Genomic DNA, 21,771 nt, shown 5'->3' with positions numbered 1-21,771 from the left:
AATTAGACTTGCAAATTTATGCAAATGCAATTATCCTTTATCTTTGTTTCAGAATTAAGGAAACATAAAAACCTTACTGAGAGTGAAGACCATTTGTGAGTATGCTGACAAAAAGAAACCAAATTTTAGGTTGAATTCAATTAAAAATTTTAATGACTAAATGACATTGATAGTTTGAAAAAATGAATGAATAACATATACTGAAAATGAGATTATAAGTGTAATTGTAGGAAACTGATGCTAGTGCTGTGTTGCAGCATCTTAAAGAAGGTTAAACTTCACCATCCCCATGGAGAGAGTAAGACATCATCTTTGTACTAATGCTTTTCCACTCTTTTCCAGGGGTAGAAGAAGTTGCAATAAACTGATAAACAAGATGCTTTACATTCTCACAAGGAAAATGTGGTATAGCTGTCATGAAGTGTGCTGACTGAAGGTGAGAGTCTCAGCTCATCAATCGGCTTTTCTTTGGAATGGGAAAAATGTAAATATCCACGCACAAAAATAGAATTTAAAAAAATAAAAACTCCTTTAAGCGCTGTATTTGTGGCACCAAATTTACATATTATGTCCTCTTCCATAAAAAAGCATCATCAAAAAGAACTTGTGCCAGTTTCGTATTAAAAGGCCTGTAGAAATCTCTTAAAATTGCCTTCGTTGTTGGCAGCATAGGTCCTAGACTTCTGTCTTCAGGTCGTCTAGTGTTTGATGCAGGACTCTTTGTAATCAGAGCTTCTTGTTTCTCACTTAGAGGTCCTGTGGAAAACCAGAAGGTTATCTTGGCATATTTCACTAAAAATGCCCATGCTAAAGACAGCAAATGACTAAATCAGGTTTGCCGGGGGAAGATGAATGGAATTTGCGTTAGCAGCGGTGATGTTTCAGAATACTTAATACAGGCTTAGACTAGTGAAATAAATCACTGTTAGTAAATATGGAAATAATATGTTTTCCTTCCATATTAATTAATCATTGCTACAACAAGCAGCATAAATCATTCCTGGAGGAAAAAAAGAGTGTTTTCAGAAGACAGCTATGACATTGTGGAAGGTGGCCTTGCCCATGGAAGGGAGTTGGAACTAAATGATCTTCAAGGTCCCTTCCAACCCAATCCATTCTGTGACTATAACTTTCCATCCATTTTGGATTTGCAATTATTTGCTAGTGTCACTTCATTTTATGATGTGAGTTGTCTAATATCTGACAGCAACTCTATGGGTTTCACTCATGTAAGCCCTCTTTTTTGTTTGTTTTAGAGGCTGTCAGTGGGATCAAAGTGGTCCATGGGTATAGCAATGCCCCTATTCCAGGAACAAAAGTAAGCCCTTGACAGTGTGTTTCAGCAAGATAAAAAACCCACAGACTTTTCCAGTGTAAACCATATTCAGGAAGGAGATGCCAAACACTTCATCTGTTCAATCTGCTACATTCAAACTTTCTCATCATCTAGACCAGTGTTTGGACCAGCCAGACTATTTTGCAGCCACATTCTCATCCTCTTGCTACTGTCAAATCAACATTGGGCAACATTTTGTCTGCCAGCGTTTCTCTGAGGATTAGCAGCAGATGTCTCAATCAACACAGCAAAAACACAATTTCCCCCTTTTCCCAAGGCTAGAAGCTCAACCTTTCATCATACTCAGATTTAGATCCTGGATTGGTGGATGCTGGCAACAGCAGGCACACTTCGATTTGTTTAAATTGCATGGGATTGCTCTTGCACCTATGTAAGCCCATGTCAAACAAGCCCTGACTGCCTTCAGAAGAAGGACTGGCTTCCATATGATAAGATTTATCAGATATATCCCTACATGCTGAATGATTTTGAGTTTTTTCCTTGACATAATCTTATTAACATCTTCCAACACCAGCTTTTCTATGGGAATTTGAGAGCTTTAATTTTGCTCGACTCCAGGCAACAAGTTTAATGCATACTTCAAGCCAGATTCCCATGCTCCTATTTTGTCTCCTAATAAGCAAAAATTACCTAGAAGAAGGATAAATCAGCCAGAAGACACATACCCAGATCCAGAAACCGGAACACCATGTGCATGGTGTACTTCACATTTGATGCATGGTCCTCCAAACGAAGAACAAGTATCTGATCTTTGTTAAAAACTGTCAGCCAGTCCAAAAGATACACGACATAGAGCCCAACCTGTAACCTTACCTGTAAGCACAAAAAAATCCAAAGCAAATAAAGATTAATTCATCTTAGAACACTTGTAGCAGTAAGAAACCAAAGCTCAGCTCTGCCTTTTGGGCAAAATTCCCACACACGTGCTTCTGAGGAACCATAAAAAGACAATATCTGAACATGGAACATTTGTTTAATCTTCCTTTTGTTTTCAGTGCAGCTTAAGGAAATCTTTGTAAATGGCCTTTCTATTGGTTGGAGATACCATTTTACTAAGGGCTTGGTAATGTACCTGCTGTACCAGGCACAGGTCTGCATAAAAGCACTGCACAGAAACAACTATATGAAGAAGGATGCTTGGCCATCTCACCTCCATGCTCCTCTGTGCTTGGGATGACCCAGGCTTCACTGTGAGTAGTACAAATACTCCAAATTGGTGTCAAGAATTAGATTTGGATGTATTTGCTTGTATCCTCTCATTGCAATAATTAGATTTAGATCTAAGCTGAAGCAGCAGTGGCTGCTAGACAGTGTTAATGGCACGTTGTCTGAGTACGCGATGAGAGTGCCAGACTATGTTAGACCAGGCATGTGAAAAGGCAGTTTTTCAGCCTATCCTGATCTAATCTCTGTTTTTCTTCCCTCCTCAATTTTACATAACAAGCTGAAACATAAAAAGGGTAGTCTGGAGTTCTTAAAAGTCCAACCTCCAACTGTGCCTATAAATACTTTCCTAAATCCCTTCAGGCTCAGAAGAGAGAATCACGAATCCCAAGTCATAAGCATCTTTCATAAAAAAGACTTAACATCTTTAAGTCGCATTACTGCAGAACAAATGAATTCAGATAACAATTGTGTCTTTCACTTCTTACACTGACTTGTGGCCTACACTGATACCTAAATTCCAGTAAAATAAGCCCTCTTCTGAATTATTCCTAGTCATTATTATCATAATGTATGATTCTGATGCAAGTCTTTGGCTGTTTATAACAGTAAGCATCTATATTTAGCAGACTTCTTTGTATACATGCTACACAAGAATTTGAAACATTTAATTAAAACATCAGCCTAACATGTAATAATAATGACACATATACTAATAATAGCTCTCCAGCCCTCAGTCAATGCCCCATTTCACGGAATACTGGGTGAAACATGTCCTCAGTGATGGGTTTTGCTTTTCTTTCTCCTGGGAGATGGAGGTGAGCAAAGGGCAAGCATGAGCTGCATGATATACTTTGGGATTGCAGTGCTTTCCCACACAGGTTTAGAATCCTCTTTAAAGTTTTCCACCAGAAAGCAGAATTTTAAGCTCATGTCCCCATAATTTTAACTAATATGATCCTATAATTTTCAGTTTTCTTGGAATCAGCAAGAATCTTATTCACTAGACAGTGTGTTGTACTGACTTCTTTTCCATCGCTGTTCTTCTGAACCAGATCATCTCCTTCCATAAAGCTCCAAAGCTTCTCCTCTATACATCGAAGGCATCAGTAGAGTTTCCCAAGCCCTTCTCCCTTCCATAATAGCTATTCATTCAGTTTGTTCACCCTGGCTTTGCATGCCTTTCTTTGGGTAATATGCTTTTCACTGATTCTAAGGATAAGCTGCCAAACACCCCTTTCTTTACAGGTTAGCAGGTATCAGCAGCAACACAGCAACAACGTCTATGACACCTCTTTTGTTTCAGGAATATATTAACAAATAACAACATAAAAGTCCTCTGGCATAGTCACACAGTTAGCAATCTAATGAGCTCACCAGGGAAAATAATCCTTACTTTTTCAACATGTAGCAAACCATACACATAACAAACAGACTTTAGCAACTTGAATGAAGCAGCCGCTAAAAAAGCCCATTGAGGAGCACAGTTAGCATTTGTGTTTTATTACGAATAGCATTTGTGTTTTATTACAAACACCTGCTTGTGGCTCTTTGGGAAGAGGCATCCTCTGTTCACTTGCAGAAGTATCTTCTTCAGAGGGCTGCCTAAGACAACAAATGAAGATTGGTTCTGTACCCCGAGGATGAAGAGAGGAGGAAACTCTTTCCTTCTGGTTCCCTCTCTGCCTTTCTCTCCCCACAATGGAAGAAATGCATTTGTACAAGCAGATGGCTGGAAAATGCTGTGATATTGCCCAGCAGCAGCTCGTGTCTGTGAAGGTCCTGGAGGCTATCAATAAGGATGAGCAGCTCCAGTCTACCTGCCAAGGTAAGTAAGAGGAATGTCCTCTGCTGTGGGGCTCAAGCTGTGCAATACACTCTTTTATGGCAATTTTATTGAGTGGAGGAGGGCAATAATTTCCTCCTGGAGACAAAGAGGGGAAGTATTCCCTCTAAGTCCTCAACAGCCTGAGCAAATAAAATAAGATTGAATGGCAAACTGGCCAGAAGTGATACTTCAAGTCAATCTGTTCCATATTATTCTCCCCCCTCAAGCAAAGTTTGAAGTCATTACTACACTGAAAATGTGAAGTTTGGAATATTGAGCCTGTGATACGCATCCATTCTCCTGCCAGCACTTTCTGTATTTCCTTTTATCATTTTCTGATGTGCGCAACTGAAAAAGAAAGTTTTTTTTATCTAATTATTGGTAGCCTTTTCTGGAGAAAGAATACATCATTTCTTCTGATTTTGAGGCAATTTCACACCAGAAAGATCCTTGCCAGAACTACTTTTTGGAGACATTTGCAAAAAAAAGCTTACACATTAAAGTGTAATCTTCACTAAATGTGCTCTCCATACGCTTGCACAATGGAAAGACTGTATTATTACTGTTGGCATTCATCAGGGAACAGACTGAGGAGACAGCTGAGCCAGTACATCAGCTTTTATATGTTTACATATATATTTATGTCATCCCCTTTACAAATGAAAACGGAGAAAGTTTTATTTCCTGATGCTTATTTGCTCAGCATTTTGGTGTTTTAATAACCTTGACACAACGCACCATCCCACAAGCAAGGAATCAAACATTCTTGGAAATACATACGGGCATGGCATTGTTGAGGGTGTTGTTGTAGACACAGGCCCTCAGGGAATAATCCAGCATGCAATTTTCAAACAGCTGCAGTGATTCTGCCACTTTTTCATGAAAATCTTCCACAGATTTATTAGCACTTGCAAAGTACAGATAATCGGAGTACAATCTGTGAATGAGAGATGCGTAAATGATAGAGGGAATGAAAGCAGACTTATTTACATGAGAATGGCAACCAGTTAAGTGCATCAAGGGAAAGGGTACATGTGTGTAACATTGCCCCATAGGCAGCCTGGTCGGCCAGGGATACATTTTCTATTCATTTTGATGGGGTTTGGCTCAGAGTAGCATTCATTTCAGGGAGCTGTTAAACATCATCTCTCCTTTCAAGGTCAACACCACTCAAGAACCTGACCCTAGTAATTGTGCAAGCCAGTATTCTCTCCTGAAAGCAAGTTTTACAAGTGTATGTGCTTTTATTTTGTGTTATCTACCACTAATGGAACTGTTCTCAGCTGACTGGGTGCTCCTCTATATCTGGTGCTCCACACTGCCATGGATAGAAACAGTCCCCATCCCAAAAGCTTAATGCTGATTTCAAAACCAACAGAGAATGGGACGGGTTATAAGGAGCGATTTGTATATGATTACCAAGCTGGCCAACATCAAGAGCAGGAAAGAGTATAGATTTCATAGTTTTTTTTCAGAAAGCTCCCCCTCCAACCCTATATTGGCTTTCCATCAAAACCTTCCAATTTACAGCATTCCATCTCTTGGTTTTTTCAAGCTGAAATACTCCAGCTAGGTGAATGGTTCACATTTGTGCTACAGTGTCTAGTGCCGCACTCCCTAAGCAGTCCCACCTCTGCTCAGAGGACAGCAGGACATGAGCCCATGCATGTTTGGAGCTTGTAGGCAAGCAGAGCCCCTGCAACAGCTGCTGCCGTGAGCAAAAGCCACCAGCAACAGGAATTTCTCTAAAGCTACAGCAAAGGAATATCCCTTTATTGCACATTTTTAGCCAAAGTTTTACAGTTGCTTAATATCACTTTTAAAAGATTATCTACATTCAAATCCCTCTGGACGGGGGTGGTGGTGAAACAACCCAAAACCTCCAGGCAAGTGAAATAACTGTTTTAGCATTAATCCCTCAAACCCTGATTAAACTTTTCCAAGGTAAATGTGGCTCAAAGAGACAGAGGAAATGCCCTGACACAGCGTAAATATTAGATCTGCTTTCTTTCAAATTTAGGCTTAGAAACTATGACCAGAACCAGTACTGTAGGTATTGTTTGATATGCTGTTATTGAGAAGGAGTCATTTCTCCGAGTGTATTTGCAGCACAAATATTGTGCCTCCATAGCACCCACCTCTCACAAATCCTAGATATCTCTCAGCCTCTTCCAAAAAACACAGGTGTCTAAGGAAAAACCTAATAAAATCCATTTATTTCGGTCTTATTTTATTGCTGCAGTAACCTTTTGTACCGCACTTTATTTATTTTTTAACTTCCCTTGGTGTCCACAGGTACTTAAAAATTCATCATTTCATTTAGAAAGTTTAGGCCCTAATCCAGCAAAGCACTTAAGCACAGGAATAGCCCCTCTACACTCATTATTTATGTTAGCGTTTTGCAAGAGCATGATTTTAATTCCCATATGAAACAAACAGAGGCTCTCTGCTAGTTTTAAAAGGAAGGGTTGCATTTGTTGCAGGATGCTTCCCATTCAACTTTTACCCATGTTCTAAAAGAAGACTCATAGCAAACTATAGAAGATGAGGCAGAGACACCCAATACTATGTATAGGAGTGACCAACTAGGAAAAAGACTCTTTTTATCCAGTTCTTCCAGTCTGGCAAATATGCTTCAGACAGTTTTCTTTAAATGAAAACACTCCACCTCAGAGCAGAGGGATGGTACTAGGTTTGGACCAGGCTGGTTAAGCAGCCTATTTCAAAGTGATGCCCACCAGTCCTTGAGGACCACAACCATGGCACCATGAGTGTCTCCTCTGCAATGGCAGACCTTGGTTCCTTCACGCTGTACCCACCAAAGAGCCACCCCATCAGTACAGGGTATGAGAGGGAGAAGCTACTGGACAAAGCCAGCTGACTTCAACTAAATCAGGCACACAACAGCATCTCCTGCTTGCAGAGAAGTGCGTACATCAACAAGATCTGAGCTTGCCCGGCTTGTGCCAGGGATGACAGGACCGACTGCTCCCGGCAGACAAGATGAAAAGCTTCTTGCTAAGGGAAATCAGCCAGCAGACATCATGTACAGCATGGGCCTGGCTGCAATTTCATTTGCAATGTTTAATATGACTGCTTAGAATTTCTATTCATCCATTAAAATAAATGCATCATTTTAAAGACTTGCTGACATCTGATGGAAAACTACATTCTTCAAGACAAGCTCCATCTCTACAGGGCAGTCGAGATTTTCTATGTTTCTTTCCATCTGTTTTAAATTCTGGGGACATCTGCCTGGAACTAAAACCTTTGCTGATTAGGATTTCAGCTGTTCCAGGTACTTGAAGTCCTTAACCTCAATCACCATCCATTACAATGAAATAATGCTGACACTGACACCCACCATCGCAAATCTTGATGTCCTCCAAATATCCCCCACTGGGGGATAGACCAGACCCTGTGCAGGTTAGATCAGACCCTGGCCCAGACACTCCTGATTTTCTCCTGGCTACTGCATTATTGATGGAGTTGCCTGGGCTTCCCGTTCTGCCAAAGCTGCTTTTGCTCCTGAAGCTCAGATGAGCTATCAACAGCAAAGGCATAGGGAATCACAAACAAAAAGCCACCAATTTATCATCAATAGAGCAAGTGAGATGAAGCTGACTTTTTATCTCACCCTTATTAAAGCTGGCAAAGAACTACACCTGTATTACAAAGGATGGTTAAAGCAATCAGGGAATTTGTTGGTAGTTTACATGAGGAAGCCACTTCAGCCAGCTCTCTAGCAGAAAATTGCCATCTGTTAAATCCTGAGGTCAGGAGATGCCATTAGAAGCTGAGAGCTCTATTTCCTGACAAAGGAGATGAGAAGCACTCACAGCTCTGCCTTTCCTCAGTAGCCGTGTCCTACCATCAGGGAAACCCTCCAATGAGCACCCTTCTCTTCCCGCTGCCTCCAAGAGCATCCCGATCCTGCTCTTCTCCCAGTGCTTGAGCTCACACCAGATCCTGGTCCCACCATCATCTGCAGCCCCTTCTCCTTCTCAGTCATTTCTGGGGTTTTGCCCCTGAGCACTGACCTAAGTATCCTGGATATCCCTACGGAGCTACAGAGAGAAGGAATTCACACCCGCTTGGTCTGATACTTTTCAACTCCTTCCTCATGCCCTCCACCTTCCCGGTTGCCCTCATCGTTATCATCATCTTTCAGACAACACAGTGGGAAGAAATGCCTCAGAAATCTGGAGGAAGACCAGAAGAAAAAGTGAAATCCAAGTGGAAAAAAGGGCATTCCTGGCTAACCCAATGGAGAACAATTTAATAACAGCCTGCACCTTTGCAAAAGCAGAGCTTTTTCACTGCAAACGAAGTCAGGAAGACCAAGAATGAACTCCTATTGGCTGAACAAGCTAAAATTGCCCAGTAAAGCTTTATATGACTGTTGCACCAAGCATTTTTAACTTAAAAGAAGTTTGTATCATTTGCTGCCTCTGGAGCTATCTGCAATCTTTGAATCAATTTGACCAGTATACCCCTTGAAGATATAAACCTTATTATTTAACCTGAACTGAGGCATGTATAGGACCACACATGCAGGGACCTATAAATACAAGTGCCATGCTCAGTCAAGTGAGCCCTGCTGAGAACCAGGGCATATTAGCTCAGGTGATGGAGTTATATTGCATTTGGCAAGGTACATATTCATTTCTTTTCAGGTGTCCACGTGTGGCACTCACTGTAGCATTTACACTCACATGTCCCTCTTTAAAACACTATTACAATGCCAAAATACACAGAATAAAACCCCTTGGCAGCTCTTAGCACAAACCATGCAACTCCATCAAATACCACGTGAACATTTATTTGCATCCAAGAGAGCGAAAGCAAATAAAATCATCATAGTAAGAAATTGTCATTGCGTACTTTAGCAATGTGTTCATTGCTCACCTTTCAACAGGGTCTCTCAGCATGATGATCAGTTTGGCATTCGGTTGGAAGGCATGGATAAAATCCTGGATTAAGAAGGGAGGTTCTCCTTCAGTGCTGTTGTCATAAAAGAAAATCCAAGCGTTGTTATCCCACATCGTTGAGGCGCTGGCCTCCCCTGGAAATTAAAAGCATCTCTGCTAGTAACTCATTTAATTTCTTGTATTGGAGTGGAAATGGCTGAATTTAGAAGTGGTGCAGATTGACTAAAATTGACGCTATTAATTTCAACATACCTTCGTTCTTGTAAATTGATCTAGCTAATGCTCCCCCCAGGGCCAGAACAATCACTCAGCCTTATACCTGTGTGAATGTAGTGATGGGTAAGGCAGATTTCATGTAATTCCACCTGAAATATTACTGTCCACTAACCACACTGCTTCCTTTTAGTGGTTAACACATGGAAATGTATTTGCTCTGGGCTGGAATGGACTGCTTCAGGTTTTGGCACGTCCTCCAGTGAGGAGCTACTGAAGACCTGCCAAGCTCTTTGTAGCACTCAAAGGGTTGGTTTTAATGCTCCTGGTCTCGAGAAGTAACTGCTAACAAATAGCACAATTTGACACAAACTAAAGAAAGAAGCAGAAACCACCACACTGGTGGATCAATAGTGTTTAGAACATAAACAGGAGAGCTGGTGAGCACATGGGAAATGTTAAAATACAATGCACTAAGCAGCTGAATTGAGTCATTGTGGTTTGAAATATCCCTTCTTGAGAATATTCCATTATCAGAGTTTTTTTATAGAACTACAATTATTCATGTAGGTGAAGTCAAATATAACTATTCCCTCCCCAACCATTAGACAAAAGGTCTACAGACTAAAGAACACATTGGTTAAATGCCAGATTCTGACATCCTTGGTTTCTGAAGAAGCTCACTCTGAATGTAATGCTACAGGGAGAAACACAACCAGTAACGCCTGAGCCAGCACAAGGTACATGATGCTTCAGCTGCTAAATAAATGATCTGAAAAGATGTTTTGACTTGTGTAATCTTCCCTGTCTTTTTAAGTAATACTGGCATTTATGTGGCATGCTACCACTTAATAAAACATATAAAGAAGCTTTTTGGAAACTTCCACTCTTTGACAGTCTAAAGAGAGTTAATTCTTGTTAATGAGGTTTTTCAAATCAAAAGGAATAAGATGAGACAACATGATTTCACAGACTTGCACATGACCTTGGACATGATTTCCCCGCTCCTTTTATCTGTTTCTTTCTTGGGAAAGTCCCATAAAGATCTTAAAAGATGGCAAAAAACACAGCATGAAAAATATACTGGCTCCAAACTTCAGCTTAACATAATGTGATTCATTAATAAAGTCTGGAAGTTGTTAGAAAACACATTAATCTTCTGTCTTGTTCATTCTGTCCCTTTTCAGAAGGAGGAGATCAGGTCCATTGGCTAAAGCTGGGTGTCCACAGCTTTTCCATTCTAAATTAATTAGCCAAAGTACTGCCTAATTCTCAGTGGGCTTTGACTTGTCAATTAAAACTCATTAGCCCAGCTCCCATGCTGGGTGCAGCAGAAACACAAAAGACTAAATATAGGACAAGAGCTGAAATAGCAGTAACACAAAAACATCGTGCAGCTATTTCTGTGCTATCAGAAGATGGTATCATGCAAATGGGTATGAGCACTTGTGTACATGGATTTATGGAATAGTGCACGCCAGGGATGAGAGCGACCTTGGAAAGTCACTGCTGTATCTCCGTGACTGGAATGGCTTGACTTAACTGCTCCCTCAAACATGTTTACTTAAATCATGCCAAAGAGTGAAGCACACAACCTCCTCAGGCCATTTATTCGGCTCTAGAATAGATTGTCTGATCTTCCTTCCTGCTCCTCTGCGCTGTAATCTCTGATCATATCTGATGTTCTGTTGGATTTATTCCAATTAGCTCCTATATAGTGACCAAATCTAGGAACATCTGCTTACACGTGTGTTATCTGAACTAAGTAGAATCAGTGCATTTACACACAAATGGGCAGATTCTCTTAACATCACAGATCAGACCACTCCGTAGCTGCCACCATCAAAGCTCTGCAGGCAGCACACACAGAAAGGAAGACCACAGGCACATAGGCCAGTCATGCTAAAGCATTAACAGAGACTCAAGGTGATGCTCTAATGCAGTTGATCCAGGACAGCTTGGATTCAAGAGGACAAATCTTCCCAAAACAAGCTGACTGTTAAGAATTAAGGGGAGGGAATAATAATAATTAGAAAAACAAACAGCATTCTGGTCTATGCTGGCTCTTATAACTGTAATTTCCTGAAGCAGCCAAAAATAATCCTAACAGTACTTGTTTCTGTTTTATAATGTAGATTTAATATCTGCAAAAACAACAAACCATAATAAACATGAGATAAATTAATCACTGGAGCAATTATGTCAAATTACTGCAGTATTTTCTCTTATGGACTTAATGAACATATGAATTAGTAAATTGCCTAAAGAGCGGATGTCTAACCTCTTTATTCAGTCACTAATGGATTAACATCATATTGTGTTTTCACAAGACATTCCTCTGAATTTATTATATTAATGATCACAAATAAATAAGTCCTGCTCAGAATGCCCCCGGCTAGATCAGTGCTGTCCTCTTTGGTGCATCTCTGAGCAGATGCTGGGCTTTTGCAGGGGGAAATGCAATTATTACCCACTAAGTATACTATCCAAAGAAGCTGAACTTTATGTAACATGACAAACTACTTAAAGGTTTATAGTTTAACCATTTGTTTTTCTTTCTAGTCATCTGAAATAAGAAGACAGAAACCTGATATACAAACATATCCATTTTAGACCACCTCTCTGTGTTTTACCAAGGTCATAAAAGACTGAGTTAATGAGTATGATCATTCAGGACTTTTCCTGTAAACTTAATAAGAAAAGCGAACAGAACCTTAATGAAACAAGAAATGAGACTACAGGAAAACGAAACACAAAGCGAACTCTAGAAAAAGCCATAACAGGAGGTAAGTAATCAAAGATGTATGCTGCCAATTAGATTAGTGAATTCAATTAGTATAAGCACTTCACCCATGAAAGGACAGGAGATATTGTGAGGAGGAGGAAAAGCTGCAGATGTCCTTGATGGCAACATTCTTAAGACCCTATCTTGTGAATATTTAATAAAGCGAATGACAGACTTAAATGGAGGCCAAGGAAGCATTGAGCAAATGTGATTCCAGCCAAGTCTCTGGTTTAAACAAGGTAAGACAGTCACCATTTCAACGTGCCAACAATGTTAAACTTTTTTTGGTTAGAATAAGACAAAATCAAGAAGATTCTGAGGGCAAGCAGCAAAAAACCATCTCTGTTTCCCACAGAATAGTGACTTCAGGCCTATTTGAAAAGTCTCAACAGGGAACTGTTCTGGTGTTAGCAGACAGCAAAAGCAGAATTTAGAAACTCCTCCTGATCTTCCCCATGGGCACTGTGAACTGATGGTAGCATTGACCCCAGTGGATGAGCACAGTGCATTGACCACTCTGTGCCATAGAAAGCAATCCAGGGAGCCCTCCCTAGAGCCCAGTTCTAACCATGGGCTTCCATAAGGTACAATATAACAGCATTTCTAAACCACTTTTAATGCTAATCAGGTAAACTGAAACTGTAAGATTATCTTAAAATAGTATCCTGTGAGTCTAGGTTCCACATCTGGAAAGAAATACCATGCAAGATAGCTCCAGCTTGACTCTATGTTCCTGCTCTTGAAACTTGCATTATCTTTGCTGTCAACAAAGCAATTCAGGGTTTCAATTATTTTTATTTTAGTCCACCACAGGCTACACAGACTGATGACTCAAAAAATAGGGTTCTTTCTTCCCATGTCTGTCTTATGTAGGAGCTTGAGAAAAGCTGCTTGGAGCTGTAACTATCTCCATTCAGCTACAGGGTTTCTACAGCAACCACTGTATGTCATAAAATCACAATTAGTGTGTTATACCAGATGCATTGTTACAGCATTTGAATCTGATGCTACAACCCCATGACTACAGGCAAATCCCGTAATGAAGCAAAAACAGCGTTTGAAGGAGCCACCAAGATCATTCTTACTCTTTTTTTGTTTGGTTGGGTTTTCTTTTTAAGACTTAATTAAATGATGACGTTCATCAGACATTCACTGCTTACTCAGGCATCTTCTAAGGATAATCACAGTTTTAACAAAGCAAGAAACAACCCTCAAGAAAAAGCCAAAAATCCCAGCCTGGTTTGTGTTGGAAGGGACCTTAAAGCTCACCCAGTTCCAACCCCTGCCACGGGCAGGGACCCCTTCCACTAGAGCAGCTTGCTCCAAGCCCCTGTGTCCAACCTGGCCTTGAACACTGCCAGGGATGGGGCAGCCACAGCTTCTCTGGGCACCCTGTGCCAGCGCCTCAGCACCCTCCCAGGGAAGAGCTTCTGCCTAAGAGCTCATCTCAGTCTCCCCTCTGGCAGGTTAAAGCCATTCCCCTTGTCCTGTCCCTACAGGCCCTTGTCCAAAGCCCCTCTCCAGGTTTCCTGCAGCCCCTTTAGGCACTGGAGCTGCTCTCAGGTCTCCCTGGAGCCTTCTCCAAGATGATCAAAATAATAACTTCTGCACTAATGTCAGGAGCTCTGTGCTGAGAACCATTCACAAGTGGGACAATTCCCCTCTCATGCCACAGCTGCAAATGCTGCCAGCCTGGATCTACAGAGTCATATTCCAGAGTGTTATTTCCCTTACCAATTACGATGTTGTTCATCTTGCCATGTTCTTTTGCTGCTTCACTCTGCAGCACACCCTGAATCTGGTGTGCTGCTAAGTCAAACAGATCAAGGTAATCTTCCACTGGGTAGCGATCATGAAATCCATCCCTCAGACGAATGATTCCTAAAAACAGTGAAAAAAGAGAAGTTTAAGGCAGAGCAAGATTAACCACTGGTGTGAACCAAGATGGCTTCACTGACATGGCTGGCACTGAGCCAGTTAACATCAGCACAGAATTAGACTGATGAAGTGTAACACTCAGATAAAAGTGCCAATAATGAAGTAGCTGAGATTGGAGATACGATACGATTAAGCCATAAATTCACAGAGATAGGAAATATCTGAAGTGTTCTGGTTTATAGTTCCTGCATGAATAGCTTGCATTTATGTTCTTCTAAATTTAGCTTTTGGAATGAATATAAAAGACCAGATTCCACTTTCATGTGCACCAATATAAATTGAAGTAATATTAATATTGGACTCCCACTAGATTTACTGTACTGAGAATGAGAACAGGCTCTGGTGCCAAATATGCAAACCAACATGCACTTATCAAAATCAGAAAGCTGTGTAATCATTCATGGTTTTGTCTTCCATAAGTATGAAAACAAAGCTCCACAATAGTGTTTTATTTTCATCCTCTCCTTCCCTACACTCCAGGGTGTGTTCAGTATCACCTGCTCCCTGCATTCCTCAGCATCTTGAGCTACATCTGTGATTTTTATACTTTTTTTCCCACTCTTCTATCCAAATCTAGTCTCACTTTTCTATATTCTGTACATACTGCCCACGCCTATCTTTGCTTTCTTGCTTCTTAACACACCATAAGAGAGTTTCTTAAATGGACAATGGTCAAGGACAATACTGGGAAGGCGACAGGGTAGGAGGAAACCTAAGAGTATAAAGCAGGAATTCTCATCTTTCTCTTTCTTCTTCCTGCAAGGGCACTAATCATCAACTATGTGAGAGGAAACCTCAGCAAGGGAGTTATTTTCCCCTTTAGAAGAGTGGGATTTAATGAGGGTAGAAGAAAGCTCAGCAGTGAATTATGACTTGTTTTGAGGGAAGGAAATAAAAGTACACTCGTGGTGCTACAGAGTGTCTTGGTCTGTTGCCACTCCACTCATGAGAATAGAAATGGTGGCTACGAGCCAGGAAAGAGAGACAGTCAAGCTGGGACAAAGTCCTGTGGAGCATCAGCCATCCCAGAGGAATGGGAAAGTGGTGATTTGCAAAACAGGGCTTCCCAAGGAGGGCTGGTTAGCTCCAGCTGGAATTAGGCAGTCTCATAAAGGTCCACTGAATCAGAGGATGCCACAGAACAAAGAGATTTTCTCATCCAGATAAGTGTTACAAACTAAACCAAATTAGTAGCCAGGAGCATTAGAGTCATATTCATTATCTGGCTCATAAATGAAGTTGTCTCAGTTTCACTTGTTATTCTATTTGTCAAATTCTCTTCTTTTTTCTTATTGTATTTTTTCAATAGTAACTATTAGCTAATGCACTGTTGAGGCAGAATGAAAGGACAAGACACCAGAGGCTAACTTAATCTTTCATTCTCGATGGCAGACAGCCCTAGATGGTCGGAAGGTCAGCTCTACAGATCTCCCTCCCATGAGATCACGAGTTCTGCATTCCTTCCTCATTCTTCAGCTTTATAAAGTCACTTCAGAAAATGTAATTATGCAAAGAATGCTCTCTTCAAGGACCTGCACTTGTCCCCAGTGGCTGACCACAAGACCATGCAAGTGGAGAGTTTGTGAATGCCAACACAGAGATAGGAATTTATCCTTGTTATGAAACTATATGCACTCCAGCAGGATTTCTTACACTCTTCTGCCTGTTTGGCAGGTCCAGTTCTGAGCTTTAGCGGGCCCAGTCTTGCTTTGGTGAGGTTGGAAAACACTACCTCCTCCAACGTTAATTCCAAACTTTTGAGGCTAGTGTAGGTGTAGAGAACTATTCAGTGTAAAGGATTTCAGCTTAATGTATCAGTTCAGCTCACCCTTTCCTGCCAGCACTCTCATGGAAGACAAAATCTTCGAAGCAGCTTTTGCTGACAGTCCCTGCATCTATACACAGAATTTGCACTGGAAAGTGTCCAAGCCTAAAATCTCTTTTCTTCACTGAACTGACTTACCCCCTTCAGGTCAGGAGGTAATCCTTATCATTTATCTTCAGTCAGCCTCTGACTGTGATGAATGAGTGTTTTCTAATGGGGCTTCAGGGGGCACCACGATGCTTCTCTTGTTTGACTTTGACTCCTCAATTCCCACTACTGCTGTCTCTAGTGCCTCCTAAACTGGGATAAATTATCTCAAAGCTGCATGTTCATCATACTGCTGTAACTTTTAGTTTATAACAAACATTTAGAAAATGTCTAAACCACTTATTTTAGCCATTTTCTTATGGCATTCACAAGGGAAGAAAATACAAACTCTATGAACACAGGACAAACATGAAATCCTGGCTCTGTGGCTGAGCTCTCCTCCTCACTGAGCAATGAGGAACAAAGCCCCATCTGCAGGAGCTCAGAGACTCTTCTGGGCTCCAGGATACAGGGAAGTGAGGTGGAAATGGCAACACCACATGTAGGAGAAAGAAAGAATTGAAGGTATGACCCCAAAACAGAGAACAGAAGCAGCACTGCATGTGCCCCAGTCCCTCAGACAGTGTCTGTCCTTGCCTTTAGCCACAGCACTTCATCAGAAGAGAGAGTTTCTCATTTCAAAGAAGCTTAGAAAAGCACCAAAGGAAAGCAGTGATGCAAAGTCATCAATTGTCTATCCCACAGAGCTAGGTTTTAACTTGTTCCAAAGGCAGTGTCTGCAGTAAAGCATCAGCAAATGAGAAATAGAAGTGACAATGTCACCGTAAAATAACTAGGATCTTTCCCTTGGAAATAGTAATATCACTGAAAAGCCTGCGATCTTTGATACCAAAGTCATACAAAGTGAGGGCATAATCGCACTTAACAGCTAAACCAGACAGTGGGAAAATCCAAAGCCTGGGTGAAATACAGCAAGAATTATACGGATCTGTATTTAGAGGAAGGCACTAAGCACATAGAAGTCAGGAATTGAAAATGGGTGTTCTGCATCTTGTCTGGTCTCTGACCACAAGACTGACCTTCCTTGGCACCCAGGGAGGAGAGAACAAGGACATACACCCTTCAGCTGGATAAAACGATGCTCTCACCCCACTGCCCTCAGACACCCTTAGAAGGTGCAATCATGAGGGGTGCATGAGTTTTGCTCCAGCAGGCCGTAACCTCAGCTATTCCAGTCTGCCTTCAGAAACGAAAGGTCACTTCATGAAATATGGATGTTACCCAGGAAAAGAGCATCAAAAATACATGCAGGTTCCTCGGTGTGAGGCAGCTTTCTCATGCAGAGCACCTTTGCTCTTCAGTGCTTGACTAGAGCTGCGATGCTAATGAAGCTCCTACCACAAAGCACAGTTGTATTATTTACTGAACCGTAAGGACTGAAGCCACCTACATTTCAAATACTGGCCCATCATTTATGCATGTCAGAAGGGCTTTACAGGATTCTGCAATGCAAAACTATCACTGCTCTTCCTTAAATCTCCCATCACAATTGAGTTGCTCTTCTTTCCGGCTTTTACAAGTTCACAGGGTTGGTTTTAGCCAATGGTTTTATTTTTCCCTAGGTTTTCCAAATGAAAGTGCATCACCTCAAAAAAAACAGGCTGAAGCATACTGAGAATTCGTCACCTGGATTTTTCAAAACTGTTCATAGGATCACAGAATGGTTTGAGTTGGAAAGGACCTTAACAGCATTTACTTCCAACCCCTCCCATGGGCAGAGACTCTTCCACTAGAGCAGCTTGCTCCAAGCCCCTGTGTCCAACCTGGCCTTGAACACTGCCAGGGATGGGGCAGCCACAGCTTCTCTGGGCACCCTGTGACAGTGCCTCAGCACCCTCACAGGGAAGAACTTTTTCCTTATATCTAAGCTAAATCTCCCCTGTCTAAGTTTTAACTCTAGTGACTTCAAGGGAAGACAATACAGAGAAAATCCATAAACATCATCCCAAATATATACAAGAAATATCAAAGTTTAATAGAAACAACTCATCTGGATGCCAGAGGACACATTTACTCACCAAACCGTTTTCTTGTCCACCAGTGTGGCTCTTTGATTGCTGAGAACCGAACATCAGGGTGCAGCCTGAGCCGATCATACAGGTCAGTTGTCCCACACTTGGGCTGGCCAATGATGTAGAAATGGGGGAGACAGCGTAGGCGGTAGTGCTTGTCCTTATAATGGTACAAGTGGTTCCAAAATACCTTCCTGAGGTAATCAAATATGGTTCGAAAGCGCTTTGAATACAGTGCATAAGAGTTTGTTGCATAAGGATCTGTGGTTGTGTTTCCTCTGTACTCTTCATACCAACAAGGATTCTTGCTATTTGGAAGGAATTTATTAGGAATTACTGAAAACATCTGCAACATAAAGAACAACAATTTCAGTCAAGGCAGCAAAAAAGTTGACAGTTATACTTTTCTAACTTAGCACAGTAAGAGGACACAATAAAATCACTATATGGCCATTTTTAACCCTTATTTTGTTAACTACAAAACCAACCTATTTCTTCTGATGACACCAGAACCAAATCCTTTGCAAACAGTTGGATTAGGAGACAAGAATAGTCGGAAATCCTTTGCTTTTAAGGCCAGAAAGGACCTCAGTAATCCCCCAACTCCACTGTAACCCTAGGATTTAATTTTTAAAGTCAACCACATAATACTCAAATCAAATTAACTCACAGCTTTTACCTTTAAAGTACAAGGTCTGCAATGACTGGATTTTCAGGGAGGCACACAGGTAGCCAGTTATTAGAAAGGCTCTTTTCTTATTTATCATTTAGGTTGACAGACAAATTTAAGTCAGAATGATTTTGCGTGAGACAAGGTGAAAATTCAACGAGATTGTACAGCTGTCGGAGAGCTGCCTGGTTTTTGTTTTAGGTGTCAAAGCCATTTACATAACCCACCTATTTTGCCCATGACTCAGAAAGATGTGATCTACATCATCATCTTTTCAGCTGGTGTTAGCCAGGAGGCTCTAGATGGTTTAAATCACCACATGAACATCTGAGTGGTCTCACTTTTTTTTATCTAATTTGAAGATGGACCCAAAAGTCTTGAAATAAGCAAGTATAGAGCAATCAAAGACACACTTCAATTCATACTTACATGTGGCTCTTGTTTCCTCAGTTCTTCTGAATCAGGGCGCTGTCTCGTTATAAACTCTATCTTTGAAGTAATAGTGTCAATAATTAATTTAATGCTTGGATAATCCTTTACGTATGAAATATTCATTTTAGAAGGCTGGTAATGGTCTTTCATGTCACTAAGGCTTTCATTGTCCATTAAGCTTGGATTGCTAGTAAAAGCTCCATAATGGAAGGGAGATGGTATTAACAAGAGGCCGTGTTTGGCTCCAGTCAGTATGTAGGATGCCATCACTAGAGTCATTATAATCAACCCAAATATCAAGCTGCATAGCTTCCCCTTCCTCAAACAGAAAACTCCATTCCAGCTTTCACTGTGATCAGTCCTTACTTCCAAAACTGCAAGCAACTTCATCTGCTTGCTATCGGTGTACAAAGGGATCTTACTTTCTTCTTTGCAAACAGGACACTTCTGGTTATTATGATTAGGTCCACGGCATCTGAAACACTGTCTGTGCAAGTCATTTGGCAATAAATGTATGCAGCAATTAATGCAATACCTCATATTACTACTGCTAAACTCCTGTATTAATGAGCCAAGCAAAGCCATGAAAAGGTTTCTGAAGCATATGAGTCATCTTCTGTAAGTCTGAAGTTACTTAATTCCTTGAGTTTACAGTTATTAGTTCCTGATTACAACTAATCAGCAATGCAAAAAGACAGGCTCAAACCAGAATAGGTAAAAGCACTCAAAAAGTGACATATGTCCCATAAAGAAAAAAAAACCAAACCAACAACCCCCACACAAAAATAGACGTAGTGTGGTTGTGGTTTCCAAGAATTTGGCTCAGCAAGAGGAATGTGGTGAAGGAAGAATCAGCTACAACAACCAGCTCAAGTTTTTCCCATCGAACAAAAGGAGAAGAAAGAAAAATTGTTCCGCGGTATGAAAATATGCAAAACATAAAAATAACTCATTGTCTTCTGATTTACGCTGGAATGGGCAAGTATGGGTAGAAATTCCCAGGTAGACTTAAAGCAAGTGGGCTCCAAACTGGAGTGCTGCTCCTGGAAGCTTCATCTTCCCAAAGATTTGCATCATACAACCTAAAAAGGCAAAAATACATATATACATACACACAGAACAGCAGACAGAATATCTACATTCAGCTTCATTCAAAGCCACAGCAAAGTACCAATCTACCTCCAGTAATTTCCCAACTGTATTTGAAAGATGACTTCTATTTGCCAAGTATATTAATTACAGCACTCACGATATTAAACCCAGGAAACGTTTGGCTTCAAGTTCAACAGCAAGCTGCCCTTTCTTTTCCATCACCCATCTGCTCACTTCAACAAAGATCAGCTACCACAGGTAACAGTACAGAAACTCCCTCAGCTGCTCATTAACCTATCCAGCAGATCTCAGTCTGCTTCTTAAAGGTGGAAGTATTCAGTAATATTGGTTCAAATATTTACATTCTATCTGTACCTGGGGACCTCAAGTTAACTGTCTTGAAACGGAGTAGAACCCTAGTTAAGAGCACAGAGGATAAGGTTACAGTCTTCTTTCAAGTGTGTAAGATAAAAAGCCAAACAAAAACCCCCAAAGTTACAAGTGAAATTGAAGGGATTGAATAATAGACACGGGCAAAGGCTCATGAGAGGATCTCTGGTTTCTGGACCAAATGTTTCTGGGATGGGAGTAACTGCACACTGCAGTCACCAAGGTACTTTCAGTGCTACTGGCCAAATAGGTTTTGAAAACATAGTACTTGATAAAAATGGCAAATGGTGTTACTTAAATGAAATGTACCAACACTGCTGCAGCTTTAAGGCAAGACACTGCATCCAGCAAATCCTCTTAATGGCGTGCACTTTAGTACCCGAGAGGTGGTGCAGAAAACATAGGAAGTGATGTCCCCTTGCTACAAGGCAGGCACCATGGGCAGGGACTTGAGCACTTGTGGGTCCCATGAAGATGTCCACATCCATATAGACCAGGGGCTAAAGCAACCTGTGCACAGGGTTTGTGCCACCCTCACATAAATACTTCAACACCATGGTGTCTTACAGCCAAAAAGTAACCAGAGCTGTTTAAAGTATTTATGGTCTTGGTTTGAGCACATCCATGCTTGGGTTTCCAGGCAACATTCAGAGCAGAGATACTTGAAAATCACAAACAAGTCATCAGCTTAAGGACGGTCTCATTAAAGCATTTTTATGCATAGTTCCTCTAGAATTTTTTTTTCATGGCTTATAAACACCTTGCTGGTACAACCCACATTTTAAGGTCAAAATCAGCTTCTCTGCTTTGAGAAGCTAGATTATCAAACACAAAAGTTCACAGATAATGTTATATCTTCTTCTATATATTAGAAAATACTCTGATTTTCTAAAATTACTTTTCTGGGGTAATTAGACAGGAAATGTTTTAAAATAATCGTGAATAATCAGAAGCAAACCAATAAACTGGCATAGGGTGAAGAGAAAAAATATGGGGAAAACCTAAGGACAGTAGCAATGCTCTGAC

The 21,771-nt window shown here is 40.9% G+C and overlaps 1 protein-coding gene across 1 annotated transcript in view; it reads right to left on the bottom strand.

Moving 5' to 3' along the window:
* Window positions 1–130: 130 nt before the first annotated feature.
* The window catches only part of CHST15 (carbohydrate sulfotransferase 15), a 44,906-nt gene continuing 23,265 nt past the window's right edge, over window positions 131–21,771 (bottom strand). Inside the window, exons 2-8 of the mRNA XM_061458547.1 lie at window positions 19,261–20,345; window positions 18,168–18,507; window positions 14,013–14,159; window positions 9,258–9,414; window positions 5,130–5,286; window positions 2,023–2,170; window positions 131–756 (exon numbers count right to left, since the gene is read on the bottom strand). Of these exons, the coding sequence (XP_061314531.1) occupies window positions 566–756; window positions 2,023–2,170; window positions 5,130–5,286; window positions 9,258–9,414; window positions 14,013–14,159; window positions 18,168–18,507; window positions 19,261–19,848 (1,728 nt within the window). The 5' untranslated portion in view covers window positions 19,849–20,345 and the 3' untranslated portion in view covers window positions 131–565. The remainder of the gene's footprint in view (window positions 757–2,022; window positions 2,171–5,129; window positions 5,287–9,257; window positions 9,415–14,012; window positions 14,160–18,167; window positions 18,508–19,260; window positions 20,346–21,771) is intronic.

Source organism: Pezoporus flaviventris, unplaced genomic scaffold, assembly GCF_033815535.1.
Source record: "Pezoporus flaviventris isolate CSIRO_AGI_PZ_B2104156 unplaced genomic scaffold, CSIRO_AGI_Pfla_v1 ptg000029l, whole genome shotgun sequence".
Taxonomy (NCBI): domain Eukaryota; kingdom Metazoa; phylum Chordata; class Aves; order Psittaciformes; family Psittacidae; genus Pezoporus; species Pezoporus flaviventris.
The sequence above is the reverse complement of the archived record's forward strand: the minus strand, read 5'-3'. Positions and strand labels throughout refer to the sequence as shown.